Below are 18,986 nucleotides of genomic sequence, written 5' to 3'. Positions count from 1 at the left end.
AGCAGTCCCCCGGCCACACTATCCCGCGGGGTGGGGGCGGGCCGGGGAGGGGGGGTAAGGACCACAAGCCTGTGGAGGAAGCGACGTGATGTAACTTCTGAAATCAGGGCCGAGCCTGTGGCCCCCTCGCTTGGGGACTCTCTCTCTTGGACCTATTGCTCTGCGGGAGGCTGGCCGCTGTGTCGTGAGGACCCTCGGGCGGCCTGTGGAGGGGCCCGTGGGACAAGGGCCAGAGCCTCCCGCCAGCAGCCCCGTGAGTGAGTCGGTGAGTGGATTCTCCAGCCTCCAGGGACCGCAGCCCCTGCTGACAGTTCGCACCCTCGTGAGACTCTGAGCCAGAAACAGTCCCGATTCTCGACCCTCAGGGAATGTGTGACATTGTAAATGTTTGTTCTGTTAAGCGGCTAAGTCCTGGGGTGGTCGGTTACACGGCAGTTGATAACAAGTGCACCCAGGTATGGGCTGCAGGGAGTGCGCTGTGCCTCCAGAGGATGCCCTGTGCTGGGTCACCTCCATGAGCCAAAATGAGGGACAATTTGGAGGACGAGCGTTTGGGGTGAGGGCAGAGCAAGGACAGCAAGCCATCTGGGACAGGCTGCTGGGGAAGGTGCTGTCTAAAGGCAGGAAGGTGGGCGCGGACGTGGGCACCGGGAGAGAGGCCAGAGCCAGGCGGCCCGGGGAGGGACTCGAAATCACCACGGAGCCAGAACACGGACGAGAAGCTCTTAGCTTCTGCACAGAAGCATCCCTTTGTCGGAGCTTCCCATAATGCAATGCAAGAGCACCAGGCCTGGGCCACTTTGCAAGGTTTAAGTCGCACCGAAGGCAGGGCCGTCGGACTAGCAGAAAGCAGAGCTCCTTCGGCGTCGTGGTCGCGATTTTCACAACTCCACCAAGGCATCCCTTTAAAAAGCTAGCTCTAAGGGTTGAAGACAGTTAAATACACACTGAAAAAGCCATCAGCTGTTATTTTTAAAACCACGGGAAGTCGCTCAGATCCTTTAAAAATCAAACGCTAGAATGGCTATCTCAGCCTGCCATGCTTGAAAGCTGCTGCTGACAGACGGGCCGAGGAGGAAGCCCCGCTGAGACGGACCAAAACCAGCTTAGCTGGAGAAAAGTAAAGTGGAATTTCAAATCGAAAGACTTTTGTCCAGTTGTTCAGGGCTAGCCGCACCCTCTCACACCTCCTCCCCAGCCCGTTCGGGGTCTGGCCCGGGGCTGAGCTGGGGACACTGTCACCTGGGATGAAGTGGGGCCTGCAGGGCCCTGGAGCCAGCGCAGGACCCACGAGGAGGCCAGTGACTCTAACGCAGTGTGACAACCAGGCAGGGGTCTCTGGGGCAGAGCTTCTGGCACCAAGTCTTAAAGGAGGCACACGAGTTGGCAGAATCTCAGCGCTTCCAGATCCCTGTGATGCAAACGGGTCCCAGATCTCCCTCCCCGGGGGCCACGCAGTGAGGCCTTGGGGCTCTGAGCTGTGTGTATGTCATCATTTCCTTTTCCCTGCCACGTCCTGAAACGGCAGGGAGCACGGAGCAAGCAGAGAGGTGACCAGGCCGACAGGACGCGTGTGCTGAGGTGAAACGCAATGAACGGGTACCGACGGCCCGGGCGAAGGGCCTCGAGCGGCCCCCCGTGAGGGGGACGCACGGGGGCACACGGTGCGCAGCGTCAGGGCGGCCGAGTGGGGAGCCAGGCCCTGCCCCCAGCTGGCGTGCAGAATTAGAGCCACCTGAGGATGGTCGTCGCAGGGGGGATTTCAGGCTGGAGGGGTCGGTAGGGGCCAAATCGCGGAGGGCCTGAGCAACAATCGGAGAAGCCGCGGGCGCCCCAAGGGTGCTGGCCGCGCCTCTGAAGGGCGATGTCACACAGCCCTGGCAGCAGGAGCCCCGGTGCGCGTACATGCCGAGCTGTCCCCACCTCCCCGCCCGGCCCCATCCCCGCCATCTGCGCTGCTGTCAGCCACGCCCGCTCCTGTGCTCCTGTCGGGGCATCTCCCCAGCACCCTCACTCTCTCCCACGCTCTCAAATTTCGAGGCCACAGCCCTCTCCAGCGATACTTTAAAGCAAACTCCTTGGAAGAGTTGACTACAGAGGCGGACCTCGCTTTATTACGCTTCGCAGATACCGCGCTTCTTACAGATTGAAGGTTTGTGGTAACCCTGCGTTGTCAGGTGATGGTTAGCATTTTTCAGCAATAAAGTCTTTTAAAATTAAAGTATGTATCTTGTTTTTTTAGACATGATGCTGTCGCCCACTTAACATGTTTCCACTGCACCGTAGTCTTTTACACGCACTGGGAAACCAAAACCTTTGTGACTCACTTTACTACTGCAGTGTTTGTTACCTTTACTGCGTGGTCTGGAAGCGAACCCCTAGTACCTCCGAGGTCTGCCTGCTCCATTCTCTCCTGAATCTGCCCAGGCCTCACTCTGAAGCAAGGCATGGCCAGCACGGCCTCTACGCGGCTACCGTGTCCAGTCTTCTTCATGTCACCTGCCCCCTGCAGCAGAGGGTCACGGCCCTCCTCCGGGAAACCCTCTCTACACATGCCGTCGAGGGCAGGACTCTTGGTTCTCTTCTTACCTCCCGGCAGCTCCTTCCTGGGCTCTGGCACTTCGTCATCTCACTGACTTGTACGTGTTGTATGTTCCCTGGGCCTGTTCTCTCATGTCCACACTCAGGCTATACCTTTACAAGACATCTATATTCTAACGGCTCTCAGATTCCCATCTCCAGCTGAGATCTCCCCTCAAACTTCAGATCTGTATCTTAAACAGTCCCTTCTACAATCTTCCCATCTCAGAAAGAAGTTTCTATTTTCCCAATGGCTCTAGATCAAAATCTTTGCATCATCCAACCCCTTCTTTTCTGTACCTCACATCCAACCTGTAGGCTAAGTGTTATCGGCTCTACTTTCTAAGTGCGTCTCAAGTCTGGCCGGTCCTCAGGACTTGCAGGGCTGCCACCCCGGGCCATGCCAGCATTCCCTCTGACCTTCACCGCAGGGGCTTCTAACAGGTCCCCCCCTACCTTGCCCCACTACCACCGCTTCTCCACGTGGTTGCCGAAGTGATTCTGTTGAGATATACATCGGATGGAGAGCGTTCCTCTTGGGCTCAGCGTGCCCGATAGTCCCTCTGAACTACACCTCGGAGACGGCCCTCCACACTCAGGCCCCGCCCCCACCCTGACTTCCTTCCTGCATCCTCGGGGCTCCTCCAGCCCTCGTGTTCCCACCTCAGGATCCCGGCACCTGTTAGCGTCTTGACGTAGCTCATTTCTTTACTTTTCTAGGTCATGGCTGAAACATCACCTTATTATTCCCCTATGGCCCAAAGTCAAGTCTAACCCCTCTTCCCGTGACTGTGCTCTCTCGCCCCCAGCTCTGTCACTGCCTGGCGTCCTCTGGTTTGCGGGTGATGGCCTGGCTCCCCACACTGGGATGTAAGCTCCTCGAGGCAGGAGCCCCTCTGCTCCGGCCTGTGCTCTCACACGCAGGGCAGTGCCCAGCATGTAGGAGGCTCTCAGTAAATGTGTGCTCAGTGAATTTAAGTGATACAGGCGGCACAGCATGAGGCCAAGACTAAGGCAGCGAGAGTGAGGCTGGGAGAGGCGGGACAGACAGGAGGTGAGTTGGACAGTTCGAATCCCTGGGATTTCACTTGCAGCTTTATGACTGTGTCCCCAACTCAGCAGGGGAAAAGGCTGCAGGCAGAAAGGGAGCTCAAATTCTTCCCCACTTACGACAGTCTGGCTCCCATCCTAAAGTTCCTGCTTGTTTAGGATTAATTCCACACAGGGGCACTGCTGACCGTGCTCTGGTGAGCACCCACACCCACTCACTGCAGCACTGCCGCGGCCCTCTGGGACGCGGGCCTTTATTCCTTGCACTCCTCAGATGGAGAAACACGTATCTGACAAACGCAAAAGTGCCAACTGCAGGAGCAGAAGATCATGTCTTTAGGGTGCATCACGAGAGGATAAGGAAAAGCAAACCTATCAGAAGTTGTTCTGTGCTTTTAACACAATGCTCCCAACACGGTACCCGGTAAAAAGTGAACACCTTGAGGGAATGTGTCTTTGAGGTAAGAAAGTGACAACTTAATGATGCACAAGACTGTTTCCGAAATTCCAAGACTAGGAAGCGTGTTGTGTGAGCTTCTAGCAGAAGGAATAAAACGCATCCTCCCTCCCGGGGCGTACTGAATTAAAATCACAAAGCACCAGTAAGTGATGAAAAGAGAAGGAACTGAATAATACTGTCCATGGGGATGACGACCTTTATGTTCCGCAACAAATTACAGAGGCATGAAAATCGGGTTTCCATTCTGACAGTGCCACTGCTTCCCGAAGAAGCCTTTATAATTAACCTTTTATGTGGCGGTGTACTTTTGGCATAACATGTTCATGTTTATTGGTCCATAATTGAGTTGGATAAATCATTTTCAAAGCTGGAATTTGTGCCGAGGCTTGACTTCTTGTGAGCTGTGAGTTGCAGCCATATATGGTTCTCAAGTGTGCAGAATTTAGAGCTGGGCTGAAATGACAAGCCTTTGTTTTTCTAGGTTTATATTAAAGCACAAGAGACTGAAATGGGCAGCCTTTGTTAAGCAATACACAAATCATTTCTTTTCTGTTATGAGGAGACAAAGAGATTGACTTTCTTTCCCTTTCTCAAACAGACTTTCCAAATTAAAAAGCATACCATTTTATAAAACATTTCATGAAACAAAGTTGTACAAAAAAAAAAAAGTGATTATTTTCAAGTTCTCAAGTGAATTCATTTACTGACTAGGCACGTTGGTGAGTTGATTATTCTTAAGCAGTCCATAATTGGAAGGAAAGTTCCTGAAAGAGAGGAAAATGATATATATTTGTATACTTCCAAGTAACAAATTATTTACACTCTGGTGGGAATGGCAGGATTCAGGCAGAGGAAGCAGGCAAACTGAAATTTGATAGAAATGAGAATACTTATGGAAAACAATGCAAAAGAGAATTGTAGAGATTAAGGACATAAAAGATTTGTGTTCAGTAAGGCAGACGAGTGATTCAACAGTACGGTGATGATAAGACTCCTCCCCGTTATGACATGTATGGGTAGGAGGCTTTCAGGATGGCCATGCCTCTTTTCACATGGAACTTCCCGTACTAAAATGTGCAGTGACTTCCTATGGATACACACTGGCACTGTCCTTGCCTTCCTGTCACCTGAGAAGAGACTCAGCTTTCAGGTATATTTAAACAAAATTTTATTTACTAACACCAAACAATATATTCTGACGTGCTAATTACAACAAAACTGTTGTTTCAAAACCCAAGCGGCAACCAGAAGGAAACAAAACACAAAACAGAACCTAATCACAAGAGAAGACAACGGCCTTCGCCACGCTTGCTCCTCACTGCTCTGGTCACAGATGCGTAGGGGGGGGGGAGGGGCAGGGGAGGGGCCCGTCCTCGAGGCTCCCTGTGATGTGCCCCAGCCCTGCCCCCCCCTCCCGCCTCCCCCCCTGCCCCCCACCGGCACCTGCCCCTTAGTTCCCAGCAACTGCTTACTCGTCCCCAGACGCACGAGGCCCCTCCCTTCCTCCCCGCCCACCAGCCTGGCAACTCTGACATCTCCTCGGGTGTCTGCTGCTTGGAGATTTCGACTTAACTGTAAACCCCGCTTCAGGTTTCTCCTCCTCTGTGAAGCCTTTCCCTCCTCGCCCTTCCTCGGCCAGAGCTCGTGACCTGTGCCTCTGCACCCTCTGCCTTCACCTTGCCTGTCATGACCGCTCGCGGAGCCAGGGACACTGAGCCTTGGCCCCCGCACACGGCACCGGTGTGCCAGGACGAACCAGACACAGACAGTTATTTTAAAGGCTAATACTTAAATAAAGGTAATACAGTGCTAATACAGTGCATCTGTTCATTAGGGTGCTGTTTAATTCATCAGTGCCTATTTCTTGAATGGCTTGATGACTGCGTGCTCTTAAATTACACATGACGGGCTTGCTCCTGACCCCCGAGGACTTCTCGGGGCTGCAGGACAGCCCACACGTCAATCAGCAGATCAGAATTAGGTGTTCGCCACTTGGGTGTTACTGGCCAGTACTCTCAGAGTGAAGAGAGACAAGGGTTCTCTGGGCAGAAGGAGAGAGAGAAGATCTTGAGGAACCGGCAGGCTCTGGATACCCAGAGGAGACGAGAAGGTGGGCAAAGATACAGCGGACGGAAGGGCCAGCTGGGGGCCGGCTTCCTCAGAGAGACCGTGGGCCCCTTAAGAGCGGAGCCCTCCCCTCCCCCGGGTGCGTCCACAGTGCTGAGCACAGGGCCTGCCGCTGCAGGTCGGCCTTAGAATCCGTCGGCTCGTGAAAGGAGGCTCCAGGAGTGAGAGGAGACCAGCGGGAGCCCGAGGAAGGCCGGTCTTTCACCATCCCTGTAGGACACAGCCGAGCACCCAGAGCTGTCCTCACTCACTTGCTCGCACGGGGATCCAGCCCACCACGTGCCCACCTCCGTGGGAAGGAAAGACCACTGTGAACCCACTCTGCACGGGTGAGTTTTCTGTGTGGCCGCCCCCCGCCTCCCCGCAGGTGCTAACAGTTGTACGCTGTGATGGAGAGTATAGCACTGAGGGTTCAAGTTTCCTTCAGGAAAGCATATTAAGATACACCATTACCTCTACGGGGAGCAATATAGTAATAACTCTAAGAAAATGTAATGACTCAATAAATCTACCTTAGAGACTTACTCTACAGATGTATGCGAACGTGCCCAAGAACAGAGACGAAGGGCTGTGCTTTCTAGCACTGTCTTTAATGAATGCAAAACACTGGAAGCAAAACTACTTGTCAACAGTTGTTTAAATTATGGTGTGTTCATATAAATATTATTCAGCCAATAAAAAGAAAAACGTCCCTTTAGAATTTAAAATGATAGAAAAGGAACTCAAAGGTATACTCTAAAGTGAAACAAGGCAGGTATAAAAAACAGTGTACTGTTCTGTATGTTAAAAACAGTAACCATTGGTCTGTGAAGAAGCAAAGCACATGTTTTTCTATCTCTGAAAAAAAAAACAAAAAAAAAAACCCCAAGACCAACAGCTGCCTCTGGGTGTTTGAAGGCAGGGGTGGGAATTAAGACCAGCTTTTTCATTGTACCCTTTTTCCGAAGTTTTGGATTTTGTACCGAGCACGTGCTATCACCTACTAAATATAGGGCATGTTTTTGTTTTCCAACTTCTCCTTTTCCACTGAAAAAGCCAATGATTACAGAAGTCAATTATCTCATTTCCACTGATAAACCAAACTAACAGTGAGAAGGGCTCAGTGTCAGTATTTTAAGAATTACAGCGTCGTCTGCTCATTAATTCATTGAGTCATTCGCCCCTCAGTGAGCACCGTCAGCCCCCGCTTTGCGCCAGGCACCTCGCTGGGATCTGGACGGAAAGTCAAATGAGACGTGGTTCCGTCTTTAAAGAACCTGAAGTGGTGCCGCTGGTGAGAAAGGCAAACACGTCAACAAGTGAGCAGAGATCGGCTTCAGGAGGGGCACCTCCAGCCCCGCGCCCGTCACAGCGGCGTCCGCTCATCTGTTCCACCTCTGTGTTCTGAGAGCCTGTTAGGTGCTAGGAAGTGTGGCAGTGAGCAGACGTGGGGAGGTGAGGAAAGGCCTGGATCTTGCCGTGGTGGCCGGGTGAGCTCTTACATACGTGCATATGCGAGCGGCAACATTTAACAACCTGGTAAATTCTCTTCCAGCGGAAGAATGACTCTAACTTGACCCGATGAAGCCGGTGAAGTCCTAATCTACACTGACCAGGAGACACCACGCCACCTTGTTCATTTCACTCACCACCTACATGACGGCTGTGCTAAGCCACGGCACCTGCACTGAAGATGTTCACGTTCGGGGGGGAGGGGATGGAAAGGAGAGTAAACAGTCAATCGTAAGACCCCATATTCTGCAGATGAGGGCCCTCCAGCAGGGATTCTGCACCCAGGGGGATGTGGAGACACTGGGCCAAGGAAGACTTCCTGAGCGAGGTGATGCTTCAAGTCTCACTCCAAAGTTGGACAGACCAGTACTGACCAGCTATATGGACAGCTGGGGAGAGGAGTAAGGAAATGTGATTTCAGGCAGACAGTGGCACAGGTATCAGAGCACCGCGAAGGGCATCGGAGAGCAAGGCTGCAGCAGGGCAAGGCTGAGAGCGGTACGGCGGGTGGGGGAGCAGCTGGAGGCGCAGGCCGCACCAGGATGGTGCGCTGGGACCCGCGGAAGGACTCACACTAAGACGAGAGGAACAGGCGCAGCAGTCGGTGCTGGTCCCTGAAAGATAACCGGATTCCTGGAACAAGAATCCCATCCAGAATCAGCTTCAACTGGAAAGGATTTTCCATTAGATAAGGGGAGGATGGAATTCAGATTTTAAAGTGTTCCACAACCTTCCTCAAAGATGGAAACAGAATCAAGCATAAAGTAGATTTTGTTATTTTAAACATAATGATGGATTTTTTCTTTTCTATTCCTACAATATAAATCAATATAAATAGGACATCACTATAAACAGTAGATATGATTTACATATAAGATAACTAACTTTATTATTTATACTTATCACATATAACCTGTAAAGCGGCTTAACTTGGTTTATTAGATTTTTGACTACATTTTAATTTTTTTCATCAAATCATCTGTTTTAAATTCTGGGACCTGTCTGTACACAGTGACTAGAGTCACTGTCTAATTTTGAGTTAGACTATTACTATTTACATGAGTGATTTCTTTTCTTCCTTCTTTTGGGTCTCTGTGAGCTATTCCTATCCCTTCCTAACACTGCCTATTAACGAATCATATTGATCGCACCGACAATGTCATTCTTTCACATTCACTGTCTTGCTCAATACTTTCGGCTGCCAAGTCCTGTGCTAAGAGATGGAACAAAAGGATGGAAAGGTTAGGCCTCCCCTTTTTAAGGCTCTCACCATCTGGCTATCAGATCAATAACCAGTGCAAACAGAGGTTTGTACAAAGTTCCTGCTGGAACACAGGCTCAAAAAGGCACCACCTCTGCCTAGAGGGATGCAGCAGGGCCAGCTCAAGGGTGAAGAGGATATTTATTACATTTCAACGTGGGCTCACTGTATTTAAGCTTCTTAGCAGGACTTGCAAGATCCTTCATTATGTGCCCCTTGCCCACACAGACAGCATCATCTACAGCTTTCTCTAATTACCTAAATAATTGAAATTTCCTAGATAACTGTGTTTTCTTATAATCCAAGTATCTGCATAAAGCAACAAGCAAGAGCACGTACCTAGGTTTGTGCCAGGCATGCTTCTAATCCTCACAGCTATACTGAGGTAGATTTCACGATTGTGTCCACTGTATGGATGGGGAAACTGCAGTTTAGACTGAAGTTCAGTAAGGTTAAGTGACAAAGCTGGTAAATGACAGAGCTGGGTACGACTGCTTCCAAGAAGACCTTCCCTACATGGTTGCCTTCTCCTGGTCCTTACAGCCCTGCTGGCACCCGTCCCGCCTCCGCCACCCTGCCTGGCGTCCACGTCTCTCCCACGCTACATCTGTCGCCGCCCAGTCACTGGCGCCTGACTGGCCCACTTCCCCAGCAGACTGTTGTCACCACTGCGTCTCCACTGCCTGCAGCACAGCAGATGCTCAGCCAACGTGTCTGCATGAACACTCATACTTATTCAACTTGCAGTATCTTGAACACGGCAAGATTCAGAACCGAACTACAGCCAAAGAATCTCTCCAGGGGGGAATGTGGGGCGGGGTGGGACAGAGACAGAGGGGCGTCTGCCAACACTCAGCGTCGTGAGGCGTACTTCTAGGAATACGAGGTGACATAAAAATCAGCCCCTGCCCTCAAGGAGCCTTTAATCTAACGGGAGAGCGAGTGTGCTAGCCCAGAGAGCCGACAGTGTAACAGCACGGTTATAGGACAAAGACTCTGGATCAGAGTGGATGGTCCAAAACTGGCTCTCCCAGTCATAGGGCCTGGGGTCCTACACGGTGATCTCACCTCTTGAAGCCTGAGCATCCTCCTCCGCAAAATGGAGATGACACTCACCTTCTTACCGTTGTGAGGATTCAACGAAATCATTTATAGAAAGGGATTGAGCACAGGCTCGGTCATAATGGCAACTTACAACCAATCTAAGTCATATGGTACCAGCACTAAAATGAAGACGTATAAGCGGAGCACACTGTTGCAGAGAGCACGGAGGGATCGTGGTTTCACTGCTGAAGACACGGAAGGGAGGGTGTGGGGCCGAGTCCTGAAGGATGGGCATGGTTTCTAGGGGCAGAGGCCCCGGGGGCAGCAAGTGCTGGTGTGTCATCTACCACCTCCATCCATGCTGAACTACCTGAGCGGTAAGGTCCATGTCCTATAGATCTTTGTGTTCCTGGTGCCTCCTTTGCATCTGGGGAAGAACTCGAGCTCAGTAAACGTTGTCAAATGAGAAGATAAACGAATCCCCAGGGGGTAGGCAAAGGCCAGGGGAGAGATCTGGGAAGGATGCAGGGTGCGCTCAGGGACAGGAGAAGGCTGCTTGTCGGCAGGTCCTCCTATTGAAACAGGGAGAAATGAGGCTCAGTAGAGTATTTGCCAAATAAGGGAAGCCCAAGAAAGCCAAGCAGAACTCCTGTCCAAGAGCATTCCTGGTGGTTCCTGACCTTTCTGGCTCACAACCCCTTTTTACAGTCCAATGGAGCTGTGGATTATTTAATAAAATGAAAATAAACATAAAATTGAACAAGTCCTATGAATTAGCTCTGAAGACTATCTGGGGATTTACCCTCCAGGGACCTGTCCAAAATTTCTGATTAAAGAAACCTACACTTACTATTCAATATGCCAATTCCTAAAAAAAAAAAAAAAAAAAAAATTACTTATTAAGCAGTGAAAAAATTTCAATATAACATCACGAATTGAAAAAATACGTTACATACCACATTCCCTTTCTGTACAAGAAGAGAAGCACCAAAAAAAAAACCAAAAAAACAAAAAAACCTAAACCCTCCAAAACAAACAAACAAAAAAGAAACAAAAAAACCCAGAACACTTATTTTGTTTTATGAGAGTGAAGAAAACTATTTTCTTCCTAAGAGTAATTTAATTATCTCAGGTTAATTTTGGTGATTAAGGAAAAAAAAAGCTCATATATTTCCCCTTCATACGAAACATGCATGTTCAACTTCAACAATTAAACTCTGCGTTATTGTTATCACCTTCCAGGTTACAACACGCTCTCACAACACTGCCTCACTTAATGCTCAGAACAACTGCGAGAGATGAGCGAGGTCCTCCCTGTGCTGAGTCCAAAGGGGGTCTTGGCCAGCCTCACCCAATGAGGGGCAGGGCTCAGATACACACACTCTTAAGCAAGATTCTCCAGAACGTCGGGGCCTAAGCAGTGTTTCTGATGGTGGAGGAAAAAGCAAGAATATCTAGAAAGTGAGACCTGATAAAGGACACCTTTCCTTCACAGATCCCTATTGTTAAAATTTTATGAAACAATTTTATAAAATACACCGTATATTTATCTTTTTAAAAGCAATAATTTGTTTCGCAAAACTCAAAGTAGAAAAGGACACACACACAAATCATACTTTCACAAGCTTAAGATGATTACTGTCAAAAATTTCCAGCATATCCATGTAATATTTTGCCTATGAATATATACAGAGAGAATATATACAGTCTATTTTTTAAAAATAAAATTGGGACGATAGTATCGCTAGCAGTAAACTGCTTTTTCACTTGATACTTCTGAAAAATTTTTCATGCTACCGACTAGCCTGTTACGTTTTTACTGAGGGAAGTAATGGAGTTACTTACACAGTGTGACCGGCCGAGCCTCCCACCTCTGCAGATTACGCAGAGCTCCCTGGGTCTGACTTGCTTACATTCAGGAAGTTAGTTAGCCACAGTCACTAGTGCTGGTGGTGGGAACAGTGTGGGAAATGTTCCGCGTGACTTCCGAGAAGCACATCAAATGACTGGAACAAAGGCACTCACCTGTGTCTGCTGGACGGACACAACCTTCCTTTCATTTTCCAAGATGGCCAACATTTCCTAACAAAAGAAAAGACCTTTTTACTCAAAGAGAAGGAAACCCCTCAGGAAATAAAAATTAAACATTTTACATAATCTACAATTAAAAAAAACTTAGCCAAATGATTAAAGAAAAACTTTATTAAATATTTGTCAGTTTTAAGAAGTGCCCTCAATTACTAACCAAAGAATGTATTACAAACAACTAGTTATGAGGTTTTACATTTATTTAATAGGGAATAATTGGCCCCAATTAAACTGACTAAACTAAGGCTTTTTAGATTACTAAAACAAATTAAACTTTTTAAAATGAGAATTTAGGTGATCTTAAAACCTTTCTAAAATGGATAATGAAACTTGCTAAGTTGTAACCTCCCTGGTTTTATTAGTTATATTAAGATAAATTAAGTGAGATTAAAATCTTATTTGATTTATTTACCTTTGAAAATGAAGACCGTTTAAGGGTTACACATCCTCAGCCTTGGCGAGTGCGACCTCAATTAGTCAAGTCAGAATGTCTTTAAAAGCTTTGTGCTTATTGCTTCCAGCATGGAGCGAGGTGTTCATTAAGGTACCAAAATTCTCATAAAAAATCCAAAGTTGCACTAGTGAAAAAACGCTCAACAAGATGAAAACTGATCACATCTTTTTCAGAAAATCAGTAGTTATTTTAAAACCAGTTTTTAAACAAGATTTGGTTTTGCGTAGTTTTTAACGTGCCACTCAAGCAGCTTGATACCATTTGGACTCTTTAAACAGCATTTAAATCTACGGTGAGTATATAATGGTACATTTAATTTTATACCATGTTTTAAATAAGTTGTACAATGTTTAGTGTGACCCTTTTTTGACAAGCATTGTTAAATGAATCCTTTCCCTGTTTACGACTATTTATGAAGGCCTTTTTAAATAAGAGAGACATGAAATTGTTAGCTCACACACACAAAATTTCTTTCAAAAGTTTATTTAGTATCAAGCAAGAGGAGACTTTGCTTAACACTACAGAACATTTCAAGACTTGAGTTACAAAAGAATACCACATTATTTGCACTTGTAATTGGCTTCCCTTTTTACGCATGTTGGCAAGAGAAAAAAAAAAAAACTAGCATATGGCTGAAAGATAAAATAACTAAATTTCTATGGAAACCTTTAAAATGAAAGGTGAGGCTTATGTTAAAAGGATGGATTAACATATTTAGTAAACCTATCTTTTTTGTTTAACACTAGTTAATCAAAGTTATTTTTTTTTCCTTTTGATGACCTATTTTTTCATATACAGACTGGAAATGACAAAATTTTACATGTCTTTTTTTTTTTTTTTTTTTTTTCTGCCCAGGTTGATGTTTCAACAAAGTAATTTTAAATTCCATCCATTCAGATGTTAAGCATTTTGATTTATTTAAAAAGGGATTGTTCATAGAAAACAATTACTTTGAACAGTATACAGGACTGGTGGAGACTGGCTATGTCACAACATCAGACAGTACAATCAGTATCTGCTGTATGGCTGGTCTCTGTAGACGCCCTTTGCTGTCCTCGCCGAGGGTGCCTTGTGTCTTGAGTTTGTCCACTCCTCTTGCCCTAAAGTCAGTCAGATCAATCACAGTTAGACCATTGCCAGGGATCCCACTGGCTTCATTTTTCAGAATCTAACTTAGCCCTGAACCAGCGGTAGATGCCATACTGAAGGTATGTATCCCCCTAGGTTCTAAAAAAAACCCAAGGGAATTCGCTTTAAAAAAAAAATTACGAACACAATGGAAAATGGTCCTCTCACTAGCAAAACCTACCAGCCTGGGAAGACAAATAAGTTTTGTATCTTAAATGGCAACCAACTTTGCAGGAACTTCCTTTCGGCCACTCATTTAACAAATGCTCGCAAACTCAAGCAGCAAATTGAACTGCCTCTTGCTAAACGTGAAGACATCTACGGATGGGAAAGAGAATGGGAAAAGGGTCACTTGGATTTCTTTTTCAAAAACAAAGAAAACACAGATAAAAATTTGTGAAGGCAAAAGGAGAGCAAACTGGAGCGCAAAATGGAAGCGGGCAGCTTGGGAGGGGGAAATGATGCCTCATTCTCCACAGGTCCTTCAAAGAGTCAATGAAAGTTGTATTGGGTGGAGAGTTATGCCTCAAAAATACTTCCTGGATATGAAATAATCTCGATGACGTAATGTCAAATTGCTTTCATCCTAATACTAACATCCGAACGATGTTATTTGTAACAGAGGGACATTCAATCACCCCTATCTCTGGGCCGTCAGTGAGTGATCTGCGGGTCTTTGACAACAAGCAGTTAACATCCATGCTGGAACACACAGCGATTTAAAAGCCATGCCTCCACGGAGACCAATTTAAAAAAGCTGTGAAGGAAAAAACGCTGAAAATGATACAAACATGCAATCAACGTCATTCCCTCAAGCTAACTTGCATCAATTTAAGTAGACAGCATTCAGCAAGCCAAGGTATTTCTCTTAAGCGTCTGTTACGAATAACAACGACAACAAAAAAAACCAAGGTGCGCTCATCAAGGCTTGGGGCAGGTGATACAACAAAATGCACTTCAAAGGGAACACTGGCAAATGGTTTTTCAGTTATGTTCAGAGAAATGTCATAACATCCATTTAACGAGAATCCTGATTCACTTGCGCTGGGCACGAAGCATTCATCAGAGCTTTGCAACTGACTGAAGCTTCACGTTCTCTGATCTCTGCCCCGTGGCAAAGGAGCTTCTTAGTATGGTTAAGTTGCTGCCGCCAATTCTTTTAATTAAACCTGTCGTCCTTCTGCATGTTGAGACTCTGGACATGGGTTCCCCGGCATCTCGGCCAGCTCCCACTGAAACGAGCGGGGTTTCGATGTCTCCCTGTAAGCCTGAGAGAGCCGTGCATCTCCTTCCTGGCTCAGTGCTTCCGTAACCTTTACTGAATGATTCCCACCGTAATGTTTTTAGAGGAACTGAGATTGCGAATAAATTAAAATATAAGGATGGGGGTGGTGGAATCACTGTAGGGCTGTAGTCTCAACTGCTTCATTTTCTTTACTGTCAAGAAGCAAAGACACTTCAAAGAGATCCATTCTATCAAGTGTCTGCAGTTTGGCAAACTGTTCAATAGTGAGAAAATCAGCACATGGCAATCATCCCAAACAGAAAATCTAAGTTTAGAATCTGAATTCCTGTAATCGTCTGCAAGTCTTTAGTCCTCTTTAAATATTAAATTTAAACCTTAAGGAGCTTCTGAAAATAGCTAGATAAGCACAGATGAACCGAGAGGGAGCTGCTGTCTCAATTTCAGCCTGTATGAAATTTCCCCTGAGTTAAGATCTTTAAGCTGTTTCTATGACCTTTCTATTTATAGCTCCACTCTGGCCATTTACTCACCGTAGGAATCATAAGTCTCTTCACTGAGTCCGTGTCCATAATCATAGTAATCAGCACCACTGTATCGAACAAAACAAAACAAGCAGAGAAAAGACGAAAACATAGTTAGGACAAACTGACTTGCCTGTGAGTTTAAATCATACTCGAGGAAGAATTCTAAAACTTAAAGATAACTAATAAAGGGCAGGGATAAACACTGAAAGGAATTCCCACAGAGAAGACAGAGGCCTTAGAATTATCACAGGCCCCTCTGTGGCCCCCGACTTTAATTCACAGTAAATGTGTCTGACACCTTAACCGCAGCAACTGGCCGGTCCACAGGGAGTGCGCTGATGGTGCCTGAGGGATGCAGAGTCCCTGTCCTGGAAGGATGCGTGGCCTGAGAGGAGACGCGTGTGCGGTGGACAATCACAGCCTGTGCACCCGGAACCTGGGCTGGGCTCGTGTGAGGGACAGAGGACAGGAGGAAGGGCAGCCACGGCTTCTTTCCAACCGATGCAAAGTTCACGGAAGGCACAAACCTACGGACCAGACAACTCGATGCTGTGTGACCCGTGGGCAGTTCACTTTACAATAAAGTAACAACATTACGGGATGAAACGTTTTACTTGCCCAGCACCATCCCGTTACCATCGGGAGTGGCTGTCCAGCAGGAGGACTGTGTGTGACAGGGGCGGGAAAGGCCCCTGCGGTCCAGTCACCAGCCCTGGCCAAGTCTGTGAGGACAGAGGCCAGGAATCTTTCCAAAGCACAGGCACAGCTGTATTCCAAGGCACAACATCCCTGAGACACCGGGAGGGAGGGGGTCTGGCACCATGGCCATTCTGTAGATGATGCAAAACAGGCTACACACACACGAAGTATGTGAATTAGGCACAACCTTTTACAGGAACGAATTTGTGGAAAATCTGGATGACTCGACCACGGCGGGTATAATCCAGTTTCTAATGCTATTCTGAGTATCGGAGGAGGGCTTTCACGCACTCTCTCCTGCTTTCCCCTTTCCCACTCTTCTTAATTTTGTAGGGATGCTATTCTGAGTATCGGAGGAGGGCTTTCACGCACTCTCTCCTGCTTTCCCCTTTCCCACTCTTCTTAATTTTGCAGGGAAACAATCATCCTGAATTTGCTATCTTGGATTGTCCTGGAAATAAACATTCTCATTATTCCAACTTGATGCAATCAAGTAAGAAATTCTAATCAAAATGGAAAATGATCCAGCTCAGCTTTTTAACACCCTAGGAAGCCACGGAGTGAGTAGTAAAATCCATGCTGTGGGTGTCGCCTTGCACCGGCTCCGAGACCCCGCGAGCAGCCGTCACCTCAGCTCCTGAGGTGAGAAAGCAGGGCTGCCGTGCCCATCTCACAGGCAAGGATACTGCAGGTCACAAGAGCTGGGAGGCCAGCCTAAAGTCTCACAGGGGACATACAGGGGACACAACCGGCGAGACCCACACCTGGTCCTCTCCTCCCACCTTTGGTTTCTCAGGTAAATATCACCAGAGGCTAATCATCAACTCCACTGACTACAGCCCAAGGAGGCAGGTCCTACGAGGGAAAGGGCCCGAGGCGGGGAGCTGCGGTCCCGTCTGCCTCAAGCCTGTGGGGACGGCGCCTCCTTCTGCCAGAAATGTCCCCCTTCCCTCTCCCTCCAAGCGCCTCCCACCCACTCTTTAGCCTAACTGCCGCTCCCTCAGAGCACACTGCCACCTCCCAGGGTTGGCTGTGTCCCCATCACAGCCCTTCCTCCGTGTCTCACCCCTCTCCTGGCCCCCACGGGCCCTCGCTCTCCAGGAACTGAGTGCCTGGGTACAGAGGAAGGGGCACCTCCGCCCTCTGCTGTGTCCGGACAAGACGGCGATGCCTGAGCATGTTCTGAGAGCCCGGGTGAAGCTGAAGACGGGGTGAGCGGTGGGCGTGGCGTGCCGGGCACAGAGGCGGAAGCAGGCTGCAAGCTGAGCGTCTGTAAGGAGTCGTGTTAAGCAGGGTGAATAAGCATTGATAAAAGGCCTGCGCTGGGATGTTCCTCAGCACAGAATGCTTCCTCCATGTGCAAACACAGGCCAGATTCTTGTTATCCTGGTTTCATCACGTCCTCAGAAGCTAATCAATACACTGCACCAGGCCGGTGATGGTGTGAGCTTTCTGGCCTGGAGTGTGCTGGGGGCTCCACCGGCTGCTTTAACTGGAGCCCAGGAACAGAGCAGTCCCTCCCACGGCTGACCTATTAGACCAGGTGGCGATCTGCAGTTTTTCCAGGGCAGCTGAGAGCTGGCACTCACTCCTAGAGAACCCCGGGAAAAGGAAGGGAGCCTGAGAGGAGTGGACTTTCCTGAGCTGGACCCCTGCCGTCCTGACAGCTTCTCCACAGGCATGAGCCCACGGGTCTACGTGGAATCTCTGCGCTTCTACAGACGAGGCTCAGCGAGGGTGCCCCCCTCCCAGAGTCACACAGCTCATGGGGCGGCAGCTGTGCTCAAGGCTCAGGACGCACCTCTGCCCTGTGCTGAGCACCTACCCAGGCTAGAGGCGGACGGTGCTCGCCGTGCCCGGCCCCCTTAATCCGGTGGTCCCTGCTTGACTCCCACCTGCTCTGCCACTCTTCCAGAGTGTCCTATTCGCTCCCCTGGGGCTTACGTGATCCCTCCTCATGCTCGGAGACAGAAGTCAGGGTCCACGCGAAACCCAATGCCATACGATCCCGGCAAATTCTAACTGCCTAGTTCTCTCTCTGGTCTCAAATTCCTCTCTCCCTTTCTGTAGTCCTAATTTTCCATCCAGTATTATACACATTTATGGCGAGAAGAAAAGAGGAACTAGCTGAAAAAGGAACAGAGAGACCTTCATATTCAAGAAGGAAAAAAATCCAGCAAAAACAAGCAACAGCAAAAAAATATGGCATCCCTACCTCTTAAGATTTAATAGCTTTCAATATGAGAACCGCTATTAAAGTAGAAGGTTTTTCTCGTCTTGCGGGTAGAAATTTAGAAGCGAAACTTTTGATAAAATGTCATTGCCAAATACGGGTCAAGACATCTGAGTCTAAAACCTGGGCCTCCCAGGGCTGGGCAGACTTGGGGCAGCTGCCTGCCCTCCTGCTGAGTCCGAGTGCCCCTTCCCCTGCCGAATCCCACTGCGCTGGACTGCCCAGACTCTGGGCAGAGCAGCCCTAACGTTCTCCGTGGCTCATGTACAGCATCTGGACACAAGCAGTCAACATAAATTCTCATTTTGTTGAAAATAAATTGGCTATTGCTTCTGGAAAACTCAGCACTAAATTAAGTGAACCTCAGTCTTCTTTCCAAAGGTCAGAAGTTACATCATAATGGCTCTTAGACAAATAAAGCTGTGATGCTCTTTAAAATTTTATCTTCGTTGCACAGAAACAATGAGAGTGACCTCTTCATAAAACTGAAAAGAATTCTCTTTACTGAGACAGGTCCCCACTGTTTAACTTGGAACTGTCAGTGACAGGTACTGAGACCTATAAACAGGAATCAAACAATTGCTTTCTGACCAAACTGAGT

General features: G+C 48.0%; 1 protein-coding gene across 1 annotated transcript in view; it reads right to left on the bottom strand.

Moving 5' to 3' along the window:
• Positions 1 to 13,022: 13,022 nt before the first annotated feature.
• Positions 13,023 to 18,986, bottom strand: part of KHDRBS3 (KH RNA binding domain containing, signal transduction associated 3) — a 159,873-nt gene continuing 153,909 nt past the window's right edge. The window contains exons 8-9 of the mRNA XM_007462417.1: positions 15,460 to 15,518; positions 13,023 to 13,655 (exon numbers count right to left, since the gene is read on the bottom strand). Of these exons, the coding sequence (XP_007462479.1) occupies positions 13,564 to 13,655; positions 15,460 to 15,518 (151 nt within the window). The 3' untranslated portion in view covers positions 13,023 to 13,563. The remainder of the gene's footprint in view (positions 13,656 to 15,459; positions 15,519 to 18,986) is intronic.

This window comes from Lipotes vexillifer, unplaced genomic scaffold (genome assembly GCF_000442215.2).
Source record: "Lipotes vexillifer unplaced genomic scaffold, Lipotes_vexillifer_v1.1 scaffold981, whole genome shotgun sequence".
NCBI classification, from domain to species: Eukaryota; Metazoa; Chordata; class Mammalia; order Artiodactyla; family Lipotidae; genus Lipotes; species Lipotes vexillifer.
This window is presented reverse-complemented; position numbering and strand designations above follow the sequence as displayed.